The sequence below is a fragment of the Malus sylvestris genome, chromosome 2 (genome assembly GCF_916048215.2).
Source record: "Malus sylvestris chromosome 2, drMalSylv7.2, whole genome shotgun sequence".
In the NCBI taxonomy this organism is placed as follows: domain Eukaryota; kingdom Viridiplantae; phylum Streptophyta; class Magnoliopsida; order Rosales; family Rosaceae; genus Malus; species Malus sylvestris.
The window spans coordinates 14,709,556-14,731,689 of record NC_062261.1 but is presented as its reverse complement, the minus strand read 5'-3'; the positions used below and the strand labels follow the sequence as shown (position 1 = coordinate 14,731,689).

The 22,134-nt window shown below is 37.3% G+C and overlaps 1 protein-coding gene across 1 annotated transcript; it reads right to left on the bottom strand.

Moving 5' to 3' along the window:
- Nucleotides 1-1,231: 1,231 nt before the first annotated feature.
- Nucleotides 1,232-6,003, bottom strand: LOC126604773 (beta-1,4-xylosyltransferase IRX14-like). The gene is made up of 3 exons (XM_050272089.1): nt 4,859-6,003; nt 4,045-4,605; nt 1,232-1,928 (listed from the first exon to the last, which is right to left on the bottom strand). Exons 1-3 carry the CDS (start codon nt 5,590-5,592, stop codon nt 1,691-1,693), a joined length of 1,533 nt encoding a protein of 510 aa, XP_050128046.1. The 5' UTR covers nt 5,593-6,003; the 3' UTR covers nt 1,232-1,690.
- Between the last annotated feature and the right edge of the window lie 16,131 nt (nt 6,004-22,134).

Genomic DNA, 22,134 nt, shown 5'->3' with positions numbered 1-22,134 from the left:
ATAATAATAATAATGAAATTAGGTAACAAATAAATAATACAAACAAATAATCTTACCTCATCCGCATAATTTGCCCCACTTCGAACATTACTACTAGCTTGTGTCAAGGCATCTCTCCACGTACTAAAGGAATGGCAAAGTATTTTCCAACGACTGGACATCGATTATTTGGTTCTTTTCCCACTCATTTGCTCAAGAAATTTGGTATGAATTAAACTCCACATTTCTCGCAACTGCATCTCATTACCCGTAAGGGAATTATGAGTAACTTCAACCCAGCTAGTGCACAACGCAACATCTTCAAGAAGCGACCAATTTGTACTTGCATCAGTAGTCATTTTGTGGAAAAAAAATTGGATTGAAACTTTGAGAGAAAGATAAGAATTTGATTGAAAGTGGTTGAGAAAATATGAAATTGTGGTGTAAGGTAGATGGAGAAGAAGTGGTATTTATAGAAAAGTAAAAACAATTTTTTACAAATTTTATTTCAGATTTTTTACAATTTTTTCGGATTTTTTCCATTTTAAAATTTTTTTTTTCCAATAATTAATTTCTGCCGTTGGATTTAAAAAAATTTGAATTCCAACACTCCAGATTGTGCCACGTGTCACAACGATAACTTTTCTTAATTTTAAAACTATTTTTTCTTTATTTATAAAGCATATTAATATCGACTGTTGATCTCAGATCGAACGGTTGATATTAAATCAGATTTTTTTTATTTTTTTTACCGTTGAGATCCAACAGTCCAAATGAAGGAGCCGTTGAGATCGAACGGACCGTGGGAAGCCACGTGGCTTCCCAACGGTAACTGTGAAAGGCTGAAAAGTTGTCTGTTTTTTCTGAAAAGCTGTCGGGCGACGCGCCCCCACACGCGAGTGGGGTGCACGCACCTGACAGAAAAAAATAAAAAATGGGCTTGGAGCTTGGGCTCCGGGGCTGTCACAGATTGACAGCCCCCTGCTCGGGGCTTCTCCACGAGCTCGGGCTCCTCATGGCTGGAGCAACTTGACAGGCCCTCAGGCCTTTTCTTCTCCCCTGTCCCCCGACCTATTTACAAGGCTGGAACTGCTCTAAGGGTGGAGTTGCTCTAATGGAGCATGCAAATGTCATTTACTCGGTTCCAAATTGCATCGACCCGAAATCTCACTTTTTTTTCCATAAATTTATGATGGCCAGTTAGGGCAATTGCTCAGTAAGTATGGCTTCAACGAGAATTAAAAAGGGAATGTTGTGAAATGAATGGGGAAATTTTATTACATTTGGAATCGTTTCATTTCTACGCAATTCAACTGAACACAACTCTATGATTCCTATTTAGAAAAATATGTATAACATTTTGGAGCATATCAAATACAACTTCCTGCAAGGCAGCAGGTGCAGCAAGACTCGATCGGTCGATGACTACGACGTACCTTTTGCATGAGGCCAGAAAATTAAGCACCCAAAAATAAAAAAGGAAAAAAATTGTGAAACTAACGTAAGAATCAAACTCAAATGCACATATAAACTAGCCCCCCCCCCCCTCTATGACAGGTGCCTTACTGTATGTACCCGATGACAGCATACGCTTCTCGGCCTCTTCAACTAAATTTTCCTGATGCATCTTCATACAAATTTTCTCCACGCTGAAGACCGAAGTCTCAAATTCAAACAGCAGTATATGTTTTGAGCGTCGATCGCAAATGTTTCAGTTTTGTTCAGTATGCCTTGCAGAAGCCTGCATGTCAATCGTTTTTGTCTCGTGCTTTCTCTTGTTCCGAGGACTTCTCTTTGTTCTGGGTGCACGAATTTTTACAGGACGCTTCACTGTGTGCTCTTCAACTCCAGTTTCTGTTTTTTCATTAGCTGGGAGTTCAGGAGGAGCATCAGGCCATGGTGTACGTTTCGATGGTACGGTGATTTCCAAAGGAGGATCTATAGTCCATCTGTACAAGACAAATTCAAACTAATGATCAAATTGAGAGCAGAGAAATCATACTAGCATGACAAAAGGCTGACTACATGGACAACCAAATGTAACTATACATTAAACTCCAATGGTTCACGTCTCACACAAGAAGAACAATATGACGCCTCATGGATCAAATATATTACACATTTCTTGTGAGGTAATATTTCACTATTGACTATCAGATCACAAAGAAAGGATAAATAATGTTGAAATGTTCCGCGGGAGCATAAAAACTCAAAAGTAAAATACTAGGTGCGGTTGTATAAGTTCATACAGGCAGGCCAAGTTTTCAATCAGAATTGCCCTCATGAGGATACAATGGAATCAAGTCTTCGCACACAAGTAACGGGTGACTTGGACTACTTCTTGTGGGTGAACCTAGAATACCCTTTGGCCCAAGGAGAAAAAAAAAGGAGAGGAGACTTTTAACGATGCAATAAACAAGGGAAATTATAAATTACAAAACCTGCTCTATTTAAGAAAAGAAAAGATGGAACTAATATACTTGTGACTAGAAACAATACTCTAAGCAACATCAATAAAATATGAGGACATCATGATAACATAAAATAGAATGTGACTTCACAAAGGCATGGACACCAAATAAAAAGTCCAGTTTATACTATAAAAAAGTGGGACAACAATTATGTCTCGAACAATCAAAAGATATTTTTCAACTTTTAGGATGTGAGGCAGCAATTACATACAGTACACACAAAAAATAGCTTGTACATGTGAAGGCCGCTACATTTTAGGACTTGACCAAAAATAGCTTCCCCCCCCTACTCATCAGTCATATTGTATCTAGAAATCAATACAAGTATTACCAAAATGCCTTAATACAAAATAATCGCCTACTGAAGTATAAACATTTCAAATGCCAAAATATTTTCCTAATTTCTACTGATAATAAGATTATCGTAATACCTAGAAGAATGAAATGATAATTATCATATATTTTTATTATCTACATACATTACAGTTCAAAATGCCAGAAAATTTATTAATTAGAAAATATTTTCTCCAAAACAATTTACATTTTCAAAATCATTTTGCAATTTTTCTTCAACTGTAGCAATTTTTATACTAGGTCGTAGGTCGTACCCAGTGCACAAGGCTCCGGCTTTACGAAATTCGACCGTATAAATCAAATCCACGAAATTCGACCACCTTTTTTTTTTGTCAATAGAAATTCTATCATGTGGTTATTGAAAAGTCAGCATCTTATTTCAACTTTAGGTCACTTCAAGTCCAATACTAGCATCTCTTTTCAGATTGTGAGATGAGAACTTGCATCCGAATGAAACGCAGAAGGCTAATCAAATACTGCTCTAAATTCTCATATCAACCAACATAAGACACTATACAAAAATGGCTATGCCTACGTGCCTTGAATCTGAATTTTATAATAGACTGGACCAGTTCGGATATATCGCCCATGTTGCTAATACTTGAATTGATTTCTAGATACAATACAACTGATGAGTGGGGCAGTTTTTGCGTGGGGGGCGGGCCGGTAGCTATTTTTAGTCAAGTCCTAAAATGTAGCGGCCTTCACATTTACAAGCACATATAGCCACTTAGCCAGTATTTGGAAGCAGGTAGTAGGAAAAGGGCTAAATGGTAGTCTCCCATTAATACAATGGACCGAGAAAAATTGTAACATTTGTGGACATTTTAGGTGGAAACGGGTGCAGGATATTGGGATATAGAGACTCCAAAGTACCATAGCACCAATAATCCTGAGATACGCAGCACAGATCATGCTGAATGCGCTGTAAAGAAAAAGTTCCCAAAATCTAGGCAAAGGACTTCTAGTGTTGGACATGAGAAATCTCCTAAATTGGCTGGCAAATATCTACCTATGTCCACACAAAAATTCTAAAAGTATCAAGTAGTTTGCCAGTATTGTACATGATAACATGTACAAACATACATCACCCACTGGGGTTCATAAGATACAAAAAGAAAATAGGGAAGCACCCCCATACCTAGCTTGCGGATCACCCACAGGTCAAAATGAACAACCAAACTGCATTGAATCAATAGGAAAAATGGATATTACAATGAACAAAATATGAAAGACTAACCTGGGAGGAAATTTACTATCGAAACGAGCTTCAACGCGGAGCCACCAGAGCAAGACTTGGCGCCCACAATTTCCAAGTGGTTCAACCATGGACAGGTCCTTCAACAAGAATAGAGGGGTCACTATCTCCTCATCAGCCCCACCAATACTATCTAGATCATTAACCCACTCTGGTTTATCTTCAGCTTCACTCCAAAGCAACCGTGAATTCAACACAAACCCAGCCCACTCCAGCTTCCTGGGTAGTACAGGTGCTCGATCATCAATGTAATTTGCCCTCTTTCCCACATATGGCAAGGTGTTAAAGGTGTGCCAACCAATCAACTTATTGGATGAATTACAAGCAGGACCTTGAATTGGCATTGACTGGTCCTCCCCTTCCTCATTTTTCTCAATTGCGGACTCTGACAATTCATCTGTATTCTCCGAATGAGCAAGTATTCCCACCGAAACAGCACCAAACCATTTCACATTCTGCAGCTCATCGAAAAGCTCCATACTGTGCATATTACTATCGTCTGCAAACATAACAATCCCGTCCAGGTTCTGCTCTCTCACAATTCTGCTCCATCACACACAAAGTCAAAATCGTAAACTAAATGGAACCCACATTTCATAATCTAAAGATATCTTCAATTGCTTTAATTCTCATGAATAATAATAACTACAGATTATCAGTCCAATAATAATATCCACAATCATTTGGTTAAGCTTCAATTTTGCTTCTTTCATGATATTTAACTGCAATTTTCGGAGAATAACTAATTAACAGAAGTAAATAAACGAAAATAAAACTGTAAAATTTGAGAATTCACCTCAAAGCACGAAGCCGCATCCGAGCCTCCAGCAGGTGGCGGCCATCCCAAGTATTAGGCATCCGCCGATCAAACCCCTCGTGGATGATCCGGAGCCCGGACTTGGAAACAATCGACGCCGTCTCATTGGTAACCCCGCCGGCCTCAACGACGATCCAGACGACGTTGTACGGGACCAGCATTAGCGAGTGCATAACGCCAGTCAAATGTAGCGCCTGGAAAGTCCGAGCATAGGTGGGCGTGACGGCGATGACCGTTTTGGGGTTGGTGACTCCGAACTGCCTCCTCTGCTCCCTCTGAACCGTCTCAATTATGCGATGCGCCTTCATGGTCTCGGTCGGGTTCGGGTGCGGCCAGGGCCGGATTCGGATCCCGTGCCGCCCGACCACGACCCGGCTGCTGGAGCTCGCGGTGGTGGCGTTCCTGTTGAGATTAAACTCGAGATTCGCGATCGGGTTCGCGGGGAGCTCTAGGTTTCTAACGGTGAGATCAGCAACTGTCCGAAACGGCGCCGGATAGAGATTGGAAGAGGAGGTGGAGAAGAGGAAGAAGAAGACGAGGCGAGAGAAGCGGAAGCCAAGAACGAGGCTGATGAGGCAGCAGAGGCCATGGAGTACGAGCCAGAACAACGTCGCCGGCGACTTGCCGTCTGATGTGGAGTCCAACGGCGCCGATCCCCTGAAGCTGTTGCTCCGTCGGGTGAGGTAGCTCTGGTGCAAAGCCGAGAGCTTCATACTCTCTCTCTCTCTCTCTCTCTTTCTCTCTCTCAAATCGTAGAGAGGGAAAGCCGAGCTAAGAATTGGAGAGGTGGGCTTGTTTGTTGTGTGGTCTCTGGAGCACTATATCCCATGAGTTCCCTTGACGTTAGTTGAGCTCTCTGTAGAGAGAGAAAGAGAGAGGAGAAAGAAAGAGAGAGAGGGAGAGGTAGGGGATGGTGGCGATGATTAAGACGTAATTAAGCTGTGATTTGTTCATTTTAATCGGAGATTCCTTCGAAATTACGAATGAAGTTTCAAAGTTGTTAGATGTGCTTTGCCTTTCAGCTTCCTTCTCAGTATTTTCCTTGTCCACTTTCAGACAGAGAGAGAGGAGAGGGAACGGGGGAGAGAGAGAGAGAGAGAGAGAGCTCGGCCCATAAAATGCGGGCCCAGATGGGCTTCGCGTGATTTCGGACAGGGAGGCTTTGGTTATAATGCACGCAACAATTTTCTGTTTTAATCTTCCAAATTAATTAATTTATTAGTTAATTGTGGGGGTTGATGAGTGACGTTTAATTATGTAGGTCAAATTAATAGTTGATGGAGTGAGACCTAAATAAGGAGAGAGCGATGTTGACCGACCAACCCCATTAATTTTTTGGGGTGGGAAAAATTTGGAAATTATTTATTGGGGGGAGGGGGGGGGGTCTGCAATTTCAACAAATTATATTGCTTGCTTGTTTAGGAAGTTAATTAATGGAAATTTCCCCCTAAAACCCAAACTAAATCTTGATTATTTACCCGTTTTGGAAAACAGTTTGCGGGAACTAATTGAATAGTAACCAATCGTGTAAATATATGAATTTTATTAGGGTGCCTAATTTGCATGATTAGCCATAAAAAGGCAGGATTTTGCAACATGAACCACAGGGCCCAGTAAACGACCACACTAAGAAGGAGGCCCAGTAAATGACACCCAGGAACGAATCATTTCATTCAATGACACATTTTGTCTAGAACGATTGGATTTGAACACGATACGTCATATCGAACGATAAACGTTCTTAGAGCTTGTTGGGATGTCTTTTATAATGCCTGAAAGCATTTTTTATGAAAATATTTTTAAAACCAATCCTTAGTAAAAATGCAAGTAAATCCTGAAAACATTTTCTCTAAAAACTCTTTCAGTCATTTTGAAAGTACATTCAAACGACTTCTTAATCGCTTAGTCTATGAGTCATTTGCAGTTATACATCATTAACGGTCGAAATGAGGTTGGTGGGTGGTTAAAATTTAATTAAGTTTGTTTTGCTTCAGAAGGAGGCAAGCAAATCTCTCTCATCCTTAAAACAATTAAAGGAAAGTTTGGTAACGAAGAAAAAGCAATTAAGAGAGAGACACAATGCGCATTATGCCATGTTGCTCGGCTAAAAAGCCCTGGAGCCATTTTACTACAAAAGCACTTCAACCAAAAGTTTCACTTCCAAATTAAGCTTACAGAAACATTTTGTGGACTCTAACTATAATCCCATTTAACTTGCACCACTTTTGGCAGAATCCAAACACAAGTAAACAATACTTGGTTACGCAAGGTTTTGAAGAAAGTCTGTCTCAAAATATTTCATGACTCATTTCCATACTTGGTTGCACGAACAAATAATCAATTTTTATATAGTGGTTTATAATACAAGAGATTTTAATCATAAGTATAAAGTTATGTGAGTCGTCCGACGCCCACAGTGTATTTTGAGAAGTACTTCATTTAATGATCAACACGAAAATTATATGTTGGGTATCACATCAATCGTTCATGACCTTAACTTCTAAATTTTATTTTGATAACGAATTAATTAGTAAATATTGACCGGGATGCATGTCATACATATGATATAATCATGCAAAAACACCAACCAACTTCACAACAACATGTATTTTATTTAAGATTAAATATCATTGTTAAACCTTAAAATGAAACATTCTTTTTTTAATTATCACATGTTGCTTAAGTTTATAGGAACAAAGAGTCGGTGAGGACGGCCAAAAAGAAATAATTTGAGGTCCATGAAAGTTTTATACGTGAATTCAACTTAGATGTTGTCTTGATCGTAACCAAGAAATACTCAGTCACTTACACTTAGATTTGATATCAAGAGTGAAAAGTAATCGAAACACAATGTTTAAATTTCAACACCTGACATCAAATTCAAGAGTGAAAAAAATGTTCATCATTGTTTTGCAAGACCCCCTCTCTTTGTCGTTTCATTAACAGCAGTTAAGATTTTAGGGTTGAGGGACCTGCAATTGGAGAAAATTTTCATTATGACGAGAACACGGGTGGTACACCACGTGTTTTGTTGTAAGTGGTGAAATTTTTTATTTTTTAAGTTATTAACTTTTTAACACACAAATTTATATAATGACATGTGGTGTACCACCTCGTATGACAGTCACACTGAAAAATCTCTCCTGCAATTGAGGGTTGAAGCGGTGTTGGTGCTGATTTTGGGAAGGTAAGGTGAAGGACCTGCAATTGGAGGTTGTGGGTTGCGGGGGTTGTGGTGGTATTAGGGTTGATTTTGGGATGGGGTTGAATTTAACCTAGAATTTGGGTGGCTGGTGGTTCGAGGTTGGGAACTTCGAAATGATAGAGAAAGAGAAGAGTTGAAGGGGAAGAGGTAGCAACTATATTGGCTGTTGGATTCTTATCAACGGATGAGATCCATCGGCTCGGAAAGATCCCCTCAAAACTGATTCGAAGAGGATATGAATCCTGTTTGAGCATGCCCTAAACGTTGGGCCATAGCTCACATTAAGCCTAGCATAATGAGTAAGCCAGCCGAAGATAGAATAATTGGGCTTGGTGTTTGAGTCTTGAACTGGCATCACATCTGATGACACCAAGTTTGCATTCAAACTGACCGAAAGGGTCCAATTACTGGGCCAGATCAAGGACCCAAAAGAATGGAAAGACGCTCGAATGCTGCCCGGTAAAAGCACGAGCGAAGAATCGCACATTGATCAACAACTGTTAATGTCATCTTAGTCATGATATCAATGTGGAGTTTGAATACAAATAAAACACCACAATCTCACGTGGACCAAGTGATGTTTTATGTTAAGCATATTGTAAACTTTTGTGCCTTTTACTTAATTGAATAAGGATTGGACTGGTGGGATGGGACTTGTGTCTATGTCATATATGTTTGGATTATATAATCAAGGGAACTGGTAGTAATTAACTGTTCCCAAAGGTTATCTGCTATGTTAAAAAAGTGTCTATAAATATGTACACACCAGATAAGGCCGTAGTAAAAATAAATATATTTTTCACGACAAAATCTTTTACTTACAAAAAGACAGAAGCACATAAAAGTTCACCAGAGACCACAGACTCGGTGTTGGATCCTTGGTTTATAGATGGTTGAATCAAGGGAGATAGAAGTCCATTGAACTTCCAGCACAAAAAAATGAGCGAAATTATGTCTTTAGGTCATTGCCAATACGCAAACTTCAATCTACACAACAAGTCAATTTAGCTTGATTCATTTCATTTTCTTGATCCAGTGATTTTGTTGTTACAATATATTGTATCTACACAACAAGTACGAAATTTGTGCTAGTATGAAAAAGTCATTTTGGCATTAAAATGTGTATATTAAAAGGGAGACTTTGAATGCGGTCCCTATCTATAAATATTCTTTGACTGAAGCCTTGTTGGCTTTCAATTTTTGATCAAATTCCCTGAAATTAATGTGATAATTTATTTTTATGTACGTTACTATATTTTTTAAATTAAAAATTTATATTTATATTTGTTTATATTAATGGGATTTTAAATATAAAAAAACCATAATTTGTGGGATTAAAAATATTAAAATATAAATATACTATTGTGTGTGTGTGTGTGTGTATAAACATGGGGCGAGGGTCTTGACTTCCGTTGACCAACGTATAGTGAGGTGTATGAATTAATCCTTTAGTGTTTTCCTGAAGTACTCGACATTACGGACTCGTAGATGCTAGCAGAAGAGGATTTGGGGTTACGGTTAAAGTTTTACGGAACTGTAAACCCGAGAAGTACGTTTGTTTAGTCACTATTTATATATTTTTATATATTTTTATAATGTTTATATTTTATTTATCATTTAGTGATTTTTAAAGTTGAAGAAGAAGAGAAAGAAGAAGGGGAGAACGGGAGAAGATAAGAAAGAAGGGCTGCTGCCCAATCGGAGGAGAGGAAGAGAGGAGACTGACCAACCAGAGAGAAGGGAAAGGAGGGAAGGTGAGAAGGGGGGAAATCGGGTCTCCTCCTTGACCCGTGCGACCCGGCCGAGTATCAAGGCCAAATCCGTGCATTTTCCGGCCAATTTCCTGTGAATTGTGTTGAACCACTACCTGGAAATACCACCCTAACCCTCTCTCTTCCATTTTCATCCCAAAATTAGAAGAATTTGGTGGTATTTTGGAGGAAAAATCGATGGTGGTCCGTTTGGGTGTATGGCGACAATCCGTAAAAATTGAAGCTAACCCAACCAATTACCACCACCCATAGGCTCCCCTCAACCTCAGGAATAAAGCCTAAGCAATGGTCGAGGTGTCGGAGTGAGTATGGAGGTCAAATTGAATCACATCATTTTCTAGGGTTCCAGCGGGTTTGAGCAAAATTGGAGCTTTTCCCGGCCAAATTGGACTTGACCACATGTATAAAGTTTACTTTACTCATTGAGATCTTCGTTCCTATAAATTTTGGTAATTTTTTGAAATAGTTGGATTTTCCAGCGAGTCGGGGCGGCCGACCGCCGCCCACGGCGGCGCGTGGCCAGAGGGCCATCGATATTATTCTTAGGCTAAATTAGATGCCTTGAGCTCAGTTTTGGTAATTGTATGATGTAGGTTGATTGTTGGAACCTAAATTCTCTATGTTACGTTAATATGTCATTATTTGAATCGACGATCCGACCATTGGATCGTCACCAAACTTTAATATGTTATAGTACGTGATATTTGAGGACCATAGGAACTTAAAAATTGGGAATTCAATATACGGATCTTCCCGAATTGGATTTGTAAGTTCATAAAATAAAATATTAACTGCCACTTGATTTTGGCAATTGGTGTAGATTCCATAGTTGGATCGTAATGGAACTTTAGGATGTTGTTAGAAGTATAATGTGGATCTTTGGAAGTAAGGGATTAGAAATCCATGATGCGAAACTTCCGATTCGAACTACGTAGGGATGTGTGTTATGTAAGTTGCATATTTTATTGATAAAAACTCTGAGCCTGATTTGATAATTGTTCTAGGCGACGATGGTTCGTGATGTGGCAATATTCGTGTTAGTAAGTGGGTCTTTTCCTTCCTATCGTGTGTGTGTGTGTGTATATATATATATGATTGATAATTCCATAAACAGTTATAAATTGATTATTGCTTATGATTATTGTGAATGCTTTGAAGTAATTATTATGAACTACGAATGACTTGATCCCTGTTTAGGGTACTTAGGCAGTCTAACGAAACGTTATGCAACCATACAATAAATGAGACTAAATAATTGAGACAATAGCCTTGTTTGGAAAATTGTGCAATGTGAGGGACATTGGTGGAAAATGTGAGATTTAACCTTATGTTTTGGTGGTTAAATGTTGGTCATAAATCAATGTGTGAAGAAACAAGAAATTGAAGTAAGGAAACGTAAGTAGCGATAGTAATTAAACTAGTGTCTAGTTGGGCTTATCACCAATAATTATTTCCGAAAATAAATATTTCGGGAGTAGGGCGTTACAGCTTATGCATTTTATGCCATATTATATATATATATATATATATATATATATATATGATTGAAAATGCTATGACATGGTTGAGTATTAGATTGCATTATGGTATATCCATATGTATATTACCTGCTCATAATTATTGTGAACGCTTTGAAGTGCAAAGGTGAACACATGACACCTAGGTAAGTTCAGGTGAGTTTATGGTATTAGTTAAAATGATGGAGTTATGGCATGACTACATGTATGTTTTAGGCAACTCTGACCTTGTCATACAGGTTGTAATGATAGGCAACTCTAACATTGTTGTACAGGTTGCCCATGAGTTGTACATGTTATAATAGATGTAATTAGAGCTCATAAACTTGCACCTACGTGTTAGTGCTCCCGCTCGTGGCTAGGGCACAGTCCTTCACGTGATGTTCACCTCTCGCACCTTACGCTCACCTTAGATCCAAGGTAGGTGCACAATTCTGTCGTACAGACCACTATAGGTGGTTCCGACTCGTAGGTGACCCGTGATTACTCGCACAATCTTCACGTGATCATAGCACTTGAGTGTACTTATTTACACCCAATCCTGTCGTACAGATCACCAGAGGTGGTTCCAACTCGTGTGCAGGGATATGTGATGAGCTATGGGTTCAGTTATACAAGCCACAAGAGGTGGATCCGGCTGACATATTACTTTATATGGATAAGTCATACAGGTCACTATAGGTGACTCCGACTTATGAGCTGGCATTGATTAATGAGATATGGATAAGTCGTACATGTCACTATAGGTGACTCCGACTTATAAGTTAGTATTGATTGATGAGATATGGATAAGTCGTACAGGTCACTATAGGTGATTCTGACTTATGTGGTTGCATTGGTTGATGAGATTTGGGTGCAGTCATACAGGTCACCATAGGTGATTCCGACTTGTGTGCTAGTATGGGTTATTAAGCACATGATTATTTATATTGCTAATGAGATGCTCTGAGGTGGTATACTTCTGGATTCACTGTTAGTATACTTTTAATTTCATACTTATACGTAGTATGATTTTCTGGAAACTATACAGGTGTTACGGTGATGGATTATATCGTTTAGAAAGTCTTTATTATAGCTTTATTTTTTGGCCCACTCACTCTTGTTTTTATCCTTTCAGGTCTAGTAGCAGAGCTTTCGTATCGACGAGGATTCGTGGCAAGTCTTGGTATTGGAGATTACCTTCGATGGTATGATTTTCAATCCACTCTACTGTACTTTACTTATGCTCTGACGTCACGTGTGAAATGGGTTCATTTCCACTCATGGCACACTCTTGTATTTAGGCACTTTTAGGTTTAAATTTATTCACTTTTTCCATATCATCACACTTTATGCTTCATTACCCTCCCGGTGTCGGCCAACACAGCTCGATTCGGAGTCCTAGTGGACATTCCGGGTCGGGGTGTGACATATTAGGCTTAAGAACATTAGTAAATTTCTTCGATTAAACTTAACATGGATACATTCTCAAATCAAAGAAAAAAGAATGTACCCATATAAGTTAAAAAATGGATTAGAAAAAAATTGAATAGATTTTATATAAAAAAAATATGGTACATTTTTCATATAACAAATTGGTATATTTAAGAATCAGTACATTTTAAGATTAAAAATTTGAAAAAATTACATGAATGGGTACATATAATTAGCATGGGTACATTTAGCAAAAATAAAAATAGGTACAAATAAATACAAAAATATGGGTACAAATACAAATAAAACTTTAAAAAATATGGGCACAAAAAAAAATTAATATATGGGCACAAATAAAAACTGAAAAGAAAAACAGTACAAATTAAAAAAGGTTGCAAATTAAAAATGGGTACAAACTAAAAATATAAAATATGATAAAAAATTTAGCCATATATATAAATATATGTTGAAAACATTGGCAGTGTTGAAAATATTTGGCAGATTAATGAATGCCCACACAGATTTTCAATACCCACACAGTAATGTGGACTTTGGAAATGAAGGAGTTCGTATTTTCAAAAGGTGTGTGCTGTAAATTTCAAAATATAAATATATGTTTGTTTGGAGTTGCTCTATAAATAAAACGCTCCGACTACTATCAAGATATACAGAAAGAACAAGATAGATCAATAACATCATTATCTATCCCTCCCTCTTTTATTTGTCATCCTCTTGTGTTATAGTTACAGTGTGACATTTTACACCTGCTTCGCTCCTATCACTAGTAAATGTTATCTCTTTAACTTTTACCTATTTATAACACGTTATTAGCACGACTTTCTAATCATTCTCTCATTTCTCTTTGTCGAAAGAAAAAAAAAATTCCTCTAAGGATTTTACTGTTCTTCTTCTTCTTCTTCTGCCTCAATTGCTGGATATACCATCGTGAAGAACTGTTTATACCATGCCTGCTTCTAGTTCTCAACCTAACAGTTACTTATATCTTTGATTTCTATGTATTTAAATTTTCCAACTACTTGAGTGGTTTGGAATAATCGTCCATCATATGTTATGAGAATGGTGCGGTATAATTGCCCTCCTCATTCATCTTGAAAATCTCAAGCTTGAAGTTTCGAGTGCTTATCATTTTGGCTTGAAGATCAAAATGAAAAATTTGTAAGAATCAAAAGTTCTAACACTACATACCTCTAACATACATATTATTGCAAGTTCTTACACATCTCAGTTTTCTTTAAGAAAAGAAAATGGCGAACTTGGCAAAACTTAATTTTGTTGCCCCGGACATTATTGGGAAAACTACCTTACCTGGGTAGTGGATGCCAAGATCTATTTGGAGGCAGGGAATCTTGGAGAAACAATGAAGGAGGAAAATAGTGCATCTTCTTAAGATCGGTCGAAGGCCATGATCTTTATCTGTCACCACCTTGATGAAAGACTAAAGTGCAAGTACCTAACGGTTGAAGATCCGTTAGCTCTTTGGAAGACATTGAGAAACAGATACAATCACCAGAAAACAGTGATTCTTCCAAGAGCTCGTTATGGGTGGACTCACCTAAGGATCCAAGATTTCAAGTCAGTGGCTGAGTACAATTCTACGATGTTCAGAATTAGCTCCTAGATGAAACTCTGTGGGGAAACCATCACTGAGGAACATATGCTGGAAAAGACTTTCATCACCTTTCATGCTTCAACCGTGCTCAAGCAGCAATAGTATAGAGAGCGAGGTTTCACTGAATACAACCAGCTGATATCTGTGCTCCTGGTTGCTGAACAAAACAATGAGCTCTTACTGAAAAATCATCAATTATGACCTACTAGATCTGCATCATTCCCACAAGTGAATGTTGCTTCCCTCGAAGTGAACGCCACATCCTCTGGTGGCAATAATCATAAACGAGGACGTGGCGAGGACGGTAGAACAGGAAAGGTAAGAATCATGGTGTCCAGTTTCACAACCAAGTTCCAAGGCATAATTCAGGCATGAGCTTCAAAAATGTGAATCGCCACAAAGGCAAAGCTCATATGAACAATGCTCCCAGAAACTCTGAAGGAGCCTGCCATAGGTGTGGTGGCAATGGGCACTAGGCGCGTACTTGTCGTACCCCAAAATATCTGGTGGATCTATATCAAGCCTCCATTGTGTCGAGACCAATTTTCTAGACCAAGCTAAACCCATGGATATACCTGATCCAGTGTGTGACTTATCAGGGCAATTAAACACAACCCACCTAGATGTCTCAAACTTCATTGTAGAAAGGGGGAATGAAGTATACCGATCCGACTGAATCATTTATGTTTGATGTACTAAATTTGTAGTTTAAAACTAGCATTTCAAATTCAATAAAAGTGGCATTTAAATTTCCTGTTATAAATTGCTTTTAATCATGATTCCATTTACTCAGAGAGCATGGATAAAAACTATGGTCATTCTCAAAACATGAGAAATGGCGGAGATATTTGTCTTGCAGACAACACAACCACGCATACAATAGTTCGAGATCAAAAGTATTTCTCAAGATTGATGTTTACAAAAGTAAGGGTAACAACAATATTAGGCCAATAAGATGTAATTGAATGCTCAGGGAAAACCCATATTATGTTACCAAATGGAACAATATTGTCCATACAGAATGCGTTGTACGCTACTCGATCTACTCGAAATTTGTTGAGTTTTAAAAACATACGTTTAAATGGATAACACATTGAAACAAAAAGTGCAGAAAATATGGAGTATCTATGCATTATCTCCAATGATACCCAGAAGTGTATCTTAGAGAAGTTGCATGGTTTGACGAGTGGATTGTATTATACATACATAAAGACAGTTGAATCACATACTGTCATGAACTAGAAATTCATTGATTCAAAAGTTTATATGCTTTGGCATGATCGTCTGGGTCACCCATGATCTACCATGATGTGTAGAATCATTATCGACTCTAATGGACATCCATTATTGAGCAGACACATTGCTATCTCAAATGATAACCCTTGCAAGGCTTGTTCTTAAGGGAAATTGGTAATTAGACCATAACAACTAAAGGTTGATGCTGAATCCCCATCATTTCTGCAAAGAATTCAAGGGGGTATTTGTTGGCCTATTTAACCATCATGTGGACCATTCCGATATTTTATGGTTTTAGTGGATGCATCTACCCAATGGTCACATGTTTGTCTCTTGTCTACTTGGAATGTAGCTTTTGCGAGACTTCTTACTTAGATAATTTAGTTTCGAGCACAGTTCCTAGATTACCCCATTAAGTTAATTCGACTTGATAAACCTTTGATGGTTACTGCATGACATTGGGTATTGATGTTGAACACCATGTTCCTCATGTTCGTACTCAAAATGATTTAGCAGAAACATTGATCAAGCGGCTTCAGTTAATAGCTTGCACTCTGCTCATGAAAACAAAATTGTCAGTTTCTACATGGGGACATGCCATCTTACATGCTGCATCATTGGTTCGATTGAGACCTATAGCCAACCACCAATACTCCTCAGTGTAACTCGTGTTTGGGCATCAGCGAAACATTTCACATTTATGAGTTTTTGGTTGTGCTGTTTATATGCCTATTGCACCACCACAACGCACTAAAATGGGACCTCAGCGAAGACTGGGAATTTATGTGGGTTTTGATTCACCATCTATCATTAGATATTTGAAACCTTTGATAGGTGATATGTTTACAGCTCATTTTGCTGATTGTCACTTTGATGAGACAGTCTTCTCGTCGTTAAGGGGAGAAAAGACTATTCCAAAAGAACGTCAAGAGCTGACATAGGTTATTCCCACCTTATCTCATTTTGATCCTCTAAGCATTCAATGTGAAAATGAAGTAAAAAGGATCGTTCATCTTCAAAGTATTGCCAATCAAATGCCACATGCATTTAATGATGTTATGAAAGTGATAAAATCACATATACCAGCTGCAAATGCACCTACAAGAATTGATGTCCCTGTTGGACAAAATAAAGTGGCAGCGAATGATTGATCTAGTGCACGCCTGAAGCATGGTAGACCCCCAGGTTCAAAAGATTCAACCCCTCGAAAGAGAAAGACGATGGCACAACTCATGATTCTGTACTTTCAGAAAATGAATGACAAATCCACAACTCATGATTCTGTACTTTCAAGAAGAGAAAATGAATGACAAATCCACAATTCATGATTCTGTACTTTCAGAAAAAGAAAATGTACTTGATGAGACACATGTACTTGAAGAAACAGAGGTACATGACAACAAAGAAATCTCCATAAATTATGCTTGTACTAATGAATTGTGGGATCAAAATGAAATAATCATCGATGACATGTTCGCATTCGCAATCGCCACTGAAATCATATTAAGTGATGATCTTGAGCCCCGCTCTGTTGATGAATGCAAACAGAGACAAGATTTGCCTAAGTGGAAATATGCAATCCAGGCAGAATTAAATTCCTTAGAAATGTGAAATATTTTTGGACCAGTAGTCCAAATCCAGCCTAGTGTAAACCCCGTGGGGGTACAAATGGGTATTCACAAGGAAACACAACGAGAAAAATGAGATTGCAAGATATAAAACATGACTCATTGCATAAGGCTTTTCGCAAAGACCTAGAATTGATTATGAGGAGACATACTCTCCTGTAATGGACACAATTACGTTCTGTTACTTAATAATTTTATTGGTTTCAGAAAAACTTGACATGCAACTTAGGGATGTCATCACCGCGTATCTATATGGAGAATTAGATACTGACATATATATGAAAGTCCTAGAAGGACTTAAGTTGCCTGAAACAACTAACAAACCATGAGGTATACTCTCAATCAAATTAAGGCGATCATTGTATGGGCTGAAACAATCTGGACGAATATGGTATAATCGTCTCAGTGAGTATTTGATCAAAGAAGGGTATACCAACAATGTCATTTGCCCTTGTGTGTTCATTAAGAAATCCAACTCTGGATTTGCTATAGTGGCAGTATATGTCGATGATATGAACCTAGTTGGAACCCCTGAAAAACTCAACAAAACTGTCGAATATCTGAAAAGCGAATTTGAAATGAAAGACCTTGGAAAAACAAAATATTGTCTCGGCCTGTAGATCGAGTAATGTGTTAGTGGAATTTTAGTCCACCAATCAGCTTACATTGAAAAAACTCCTGAAGCGATTTGGCATGGACAAGGCTTATCCACTAAGCACGCCAATGGTCGTTCGTTCTTTGGACTTTAAGAAAGATCCATTTTGTCCAAAAGAAGATGATGAACTGGTCATTGGTCCAGAAGTACCATATTTGAGTGCAATAGATGCTTTATTGTATTTAGCATAATGTACTAGACCAGATATTACTTTTTTAGTTAACTTGTTAGCAAAGTATAGCTCTGCTCCAACAATTTGTCATTGGAAGGGAGTCAAAGATGTATTGCGATACCTTCGTGGGACAACAGACATGGGTTTCTTCTACTCAAAGAAATCCACAAATAACCAGGTCCTTGTTTTATATACAGATGTTGGTTTTCTCTCTGATCCGCATAAAGCCAGTTCACAAACTGGATATGTGTTCAAGAATGGAGATACAACAATCTCTTGGGGCTCAACAAAGCAAACATTTGTTGCTACATCTTCAAATCATTCAGAAATACTTGCTTTACATGAAGCAAGTCGTGATTGTTCTTGGTTAAGATCAATGATCCATCATATTTGGAATTCAAGTGGTCTACCCTCAAAGACAGACAATCCAACTGTCATCCATGAAGATAATGCAGCTAGTGTTGCCCAAATGAAAGAAATATTCATCAAGGGCGATAAGACTAAAGATATATCTCCAAAGTTTTTTAGTGCACATGAGCTTTAGAAGGCTAAAGTTATTGAAGTCAGACAAATCCGTTTCAATGAAAATATGGCAAACTTGTTCACCAAATCTCTACCAAAATGCACGTTTCAAAAAATAGTGCAAAGTATCGGATTACGTCGACTTACCAATCAGATAAATTGGGAGAATGCGGAATCAGGGGGAGATATATATCAGGGGGAGCATCCATGATACATGCATGTTGTACTCTTTTTAGATTGATTAGGATTTTTCCCACTAGGTTTTTCCCATAAAGGTTTTAACGAGGTAACATAAGCATACTTAACACTATATTAACAATTCAGGTAAAGTTGTACTCTTTTTCCTTCACTATGGTTTTTTCCCACTGGAATTTTCCAAGTAAGGTTTTAACGTGGCAACTAATGTTGATATATGGGCATCCAAGGGGAGTGTTGAAAATATTTGGCAGATTAATGAATGCCCACACATATTTCAATACTAACACAGTAATGTGGACTTTGGAAATGAAGGAGATCATATTTTCAAAATGTGTGTGCTGTAAATTTCAAAATGTAACAATACGTTTATTTGGAGTTGCTCTATAAATAGAGCGCTTCGACTACTATCAAGATATACAAAAAGAACAAGAAAGATTAATAACATCATTATCTATCCCTCCCTCTTTTATTTGTCATCCCCTTGTATTATAGTTACAATGTGACATTTTACACCTACTTTGCTCATGTTACTAGTAAATGTTATCTCTCTAACTTTTACCTATTTATAACAATATACTAATTGTAACATTTTTAACATTAAATGAATATATTTAGAAATAAAAAATATTTTATTATTGAAATAATTAATGATGTTATTAATACCAAGAACCTTGATAAAAAATTGAAAAATAATAAAATTTTAATCAATGGAATAGCAAAAGTTAGGATGAGAACCTAATTTCACCATATTAAAATTATACCATTAATTAGTTTATTCATATTAAAAATATATTAAAAATATATGGATCACGATCACAGTGCCAATGTAAAATTTAAACCACAAATTAGTCTACTAAAAACCATTACTCATAGTCGAGCCCTCGCAACGTGTCCAATTTTCTCTTAATTAATGAAGAATAAAACATAATCTAAGGAAATGAAATGGGTGGATAAATCCATGAGTCGAATTCAAATGCATACATCGAAGGTTTGTCCAGATGCATTTGAAATAGGGTTGGGACGATGGAATATATCCAGAAACAAGCATGTGAGTTGTTACTGGCTTACGTCGTCACATAGTGGCTATGGATGAAATTCTTCTTACCTACCTGATCACTATCAACTCTCTATTATTTTTTTTTAAGAAAAACACGTGCATGCATCTTCCTCATTCTTCAATAGAAATGGGAAAAAAACAAAAACATACTGTCGATTGGGATTTTTCAAGGAAATTTCTTCAATGTTGAATAATACGTAAAATGAATGACTAATTATGTACGAGTGTCGCAGGCAGCTGCAGATACAATAAGTGAGAACGGTTTTTTGAATGGGTGGAGAGACAATATAGCAAGTTTTGTTTGTGTGGCTGAGTCGGACAACATGAATCATGGGTCTGGGTTGATATAAAAATTCATCCCCCCTTGCAAGGAGTGTTTGATATTGTTGGTGTTAACTTTGTGAGTATAACACTCGTCACATATCATGATCATGCGATAATTTGTAAAATGTAAATAAGCACAATTTGTCAAGTGATGCAAAAATCATATTCTTAGAAGACTCCCAACTACTATGCTTGATATTGTCTCCTTGAATTACTTAATTTTATAAAAAATAATCATTAACAACTAGATCCTCTTTGTTAAATTTGATTAAGAAACTCATAATACAAGTTTGTCCATCTGAAAGCTTCTGAAACTACTTGCTAATATAGAATCCATAGACTAATGTTTAGTGATACTTTTATTTCCACCACATATTGAATAGCATGCAAAGCAATTGAACATTAGGTGATATCACTATTGTTCCATAATTTATTCATGCATCCCTTAACGTAAATATAATATTGTATTAGAAAAAAAATGAAGATTTGATCTCAAATGCAATTGGTAGAATAGTATACACTTTACTGCAGTGATGAAAAGTAATTATGCGTATGCACTCTGGTGCATGTTCGTTCCTCACGAATTCATTTTTTCCTTAACAACTAATTATTTAACCAACTATCAAAATCGCTCTACTAAAAAAATGCATCTTATTGAGTAAAAATGTTTTATCCAGGGAGACAATCCATGCTTAATATTTTTTAGTTTAAATGCTAGATTACAAAGTCAACAGAGTTCAAATTCACGTCGTGGTGCAAGAGCCACAATTCTCTCTCTCATAATAGGAGGTAGATTGTCAGCTCTCCTGTTATGGTGTCCTTCCCATCCCCTTTTATTTGTGCGGTTACGGTTAAGTCACGTCAACATTTTATATTGATTTTTTTATAAAGATAATAAGACAAAAAATAATAAAAATATAAAATATTAATATGACTTAATCGTGACTGTACAAATAGAAAATGATGGGAATAGCACAATGACAGGAAAGGAGACAACTCCCACATAATATGTTTTCTTTTCCTATTGGCCGCCCCGTAAATTACTGACTTTTGGGTGCGAAGTCAAAATTTAGGCACCCAATTCAACTGCATCACGTTTCGTTGCGCAAATAGTCAAATTTCTCCAGCTTTCCGGCTATTGACTTTGGTGCCAACGCAGTCAATTCATGAACATTTGTGGACAATCAGTCCCAATCCCACGCGTGCCCATTGCACGTGTCCAAATACAAATTAACAAATTTGATTTTGTTTTGGTCCCCCATAGTCGTTAATGAATTAAAATGGCCTTTAGTTACGGTGGAATCATCCTACGATTATGCCAATTAAATTGCTAATAATATTGCTAGGTCTTTGCTAATTGATTGATTACAAAATTTTCAATGTCGAGGAAAAAAAAAACAACTAAATATAGGCAGGCACTAGCCTACAACTAGAAGCAACATTTTTTTTTGTCAATCAACTAGAAGCAACATATTTCTTAACCACTTGCTGATATTGTTCCTAAAATTTTAAGGTGCACACTGACTGCGTCCGATACTAATAAATATAAGTATAATCCTATGATAATACAGAACTTGTTCAGCACTACTTAAATTATGTAGAACTCATTATACTTTAAAGCTGAAAGACCTCTGAAGATAATATATTAATACGTGACGTGTGTACGAAGCTTTTTCATCTTATAATGTATTGTTATCTCAATCAACATTGCCATGTAAAAACATTCTCGCACATTATTAAGCGCTGCCTAAAATTGCTTGCTGAAATGGGTGCAGCTCCTTTTTCAAGTTTTGTCAACAAAGCTTATCGAATGCATCGGTTGCTCATCACGTCGGCAGCCTCCCTAAACCATTTGTATCCATTACTTTTGTGTGTAATCATGATTTTTGCACATGAACCTACTTGCTAATATCATGCATAAAATTA

Coding starts and splice junctions, on each gene's coding strand:
- LOC126604773 (XM_050272089.1), bottom strand. CDS start 5,592: ATGAAGCTCTCGGCTTTGCACCAGAGCTACCTCACCCGACGGAGCAAC. Junction 4,606..4,858: donor ATGCGGCTTCGTGCTTTGAG/GTGAATTCTCAA, acceptor GTGATGGAGCAG/AATTGTGAGAGAGCAGAACC. Junction 1,929..4,044: donor GATAGTAAATTTCCTCCCAG/GTTAGTCTTTCA, acceptor TGTCTTGTACAG/ATGGACTATAGATCCTCCTT.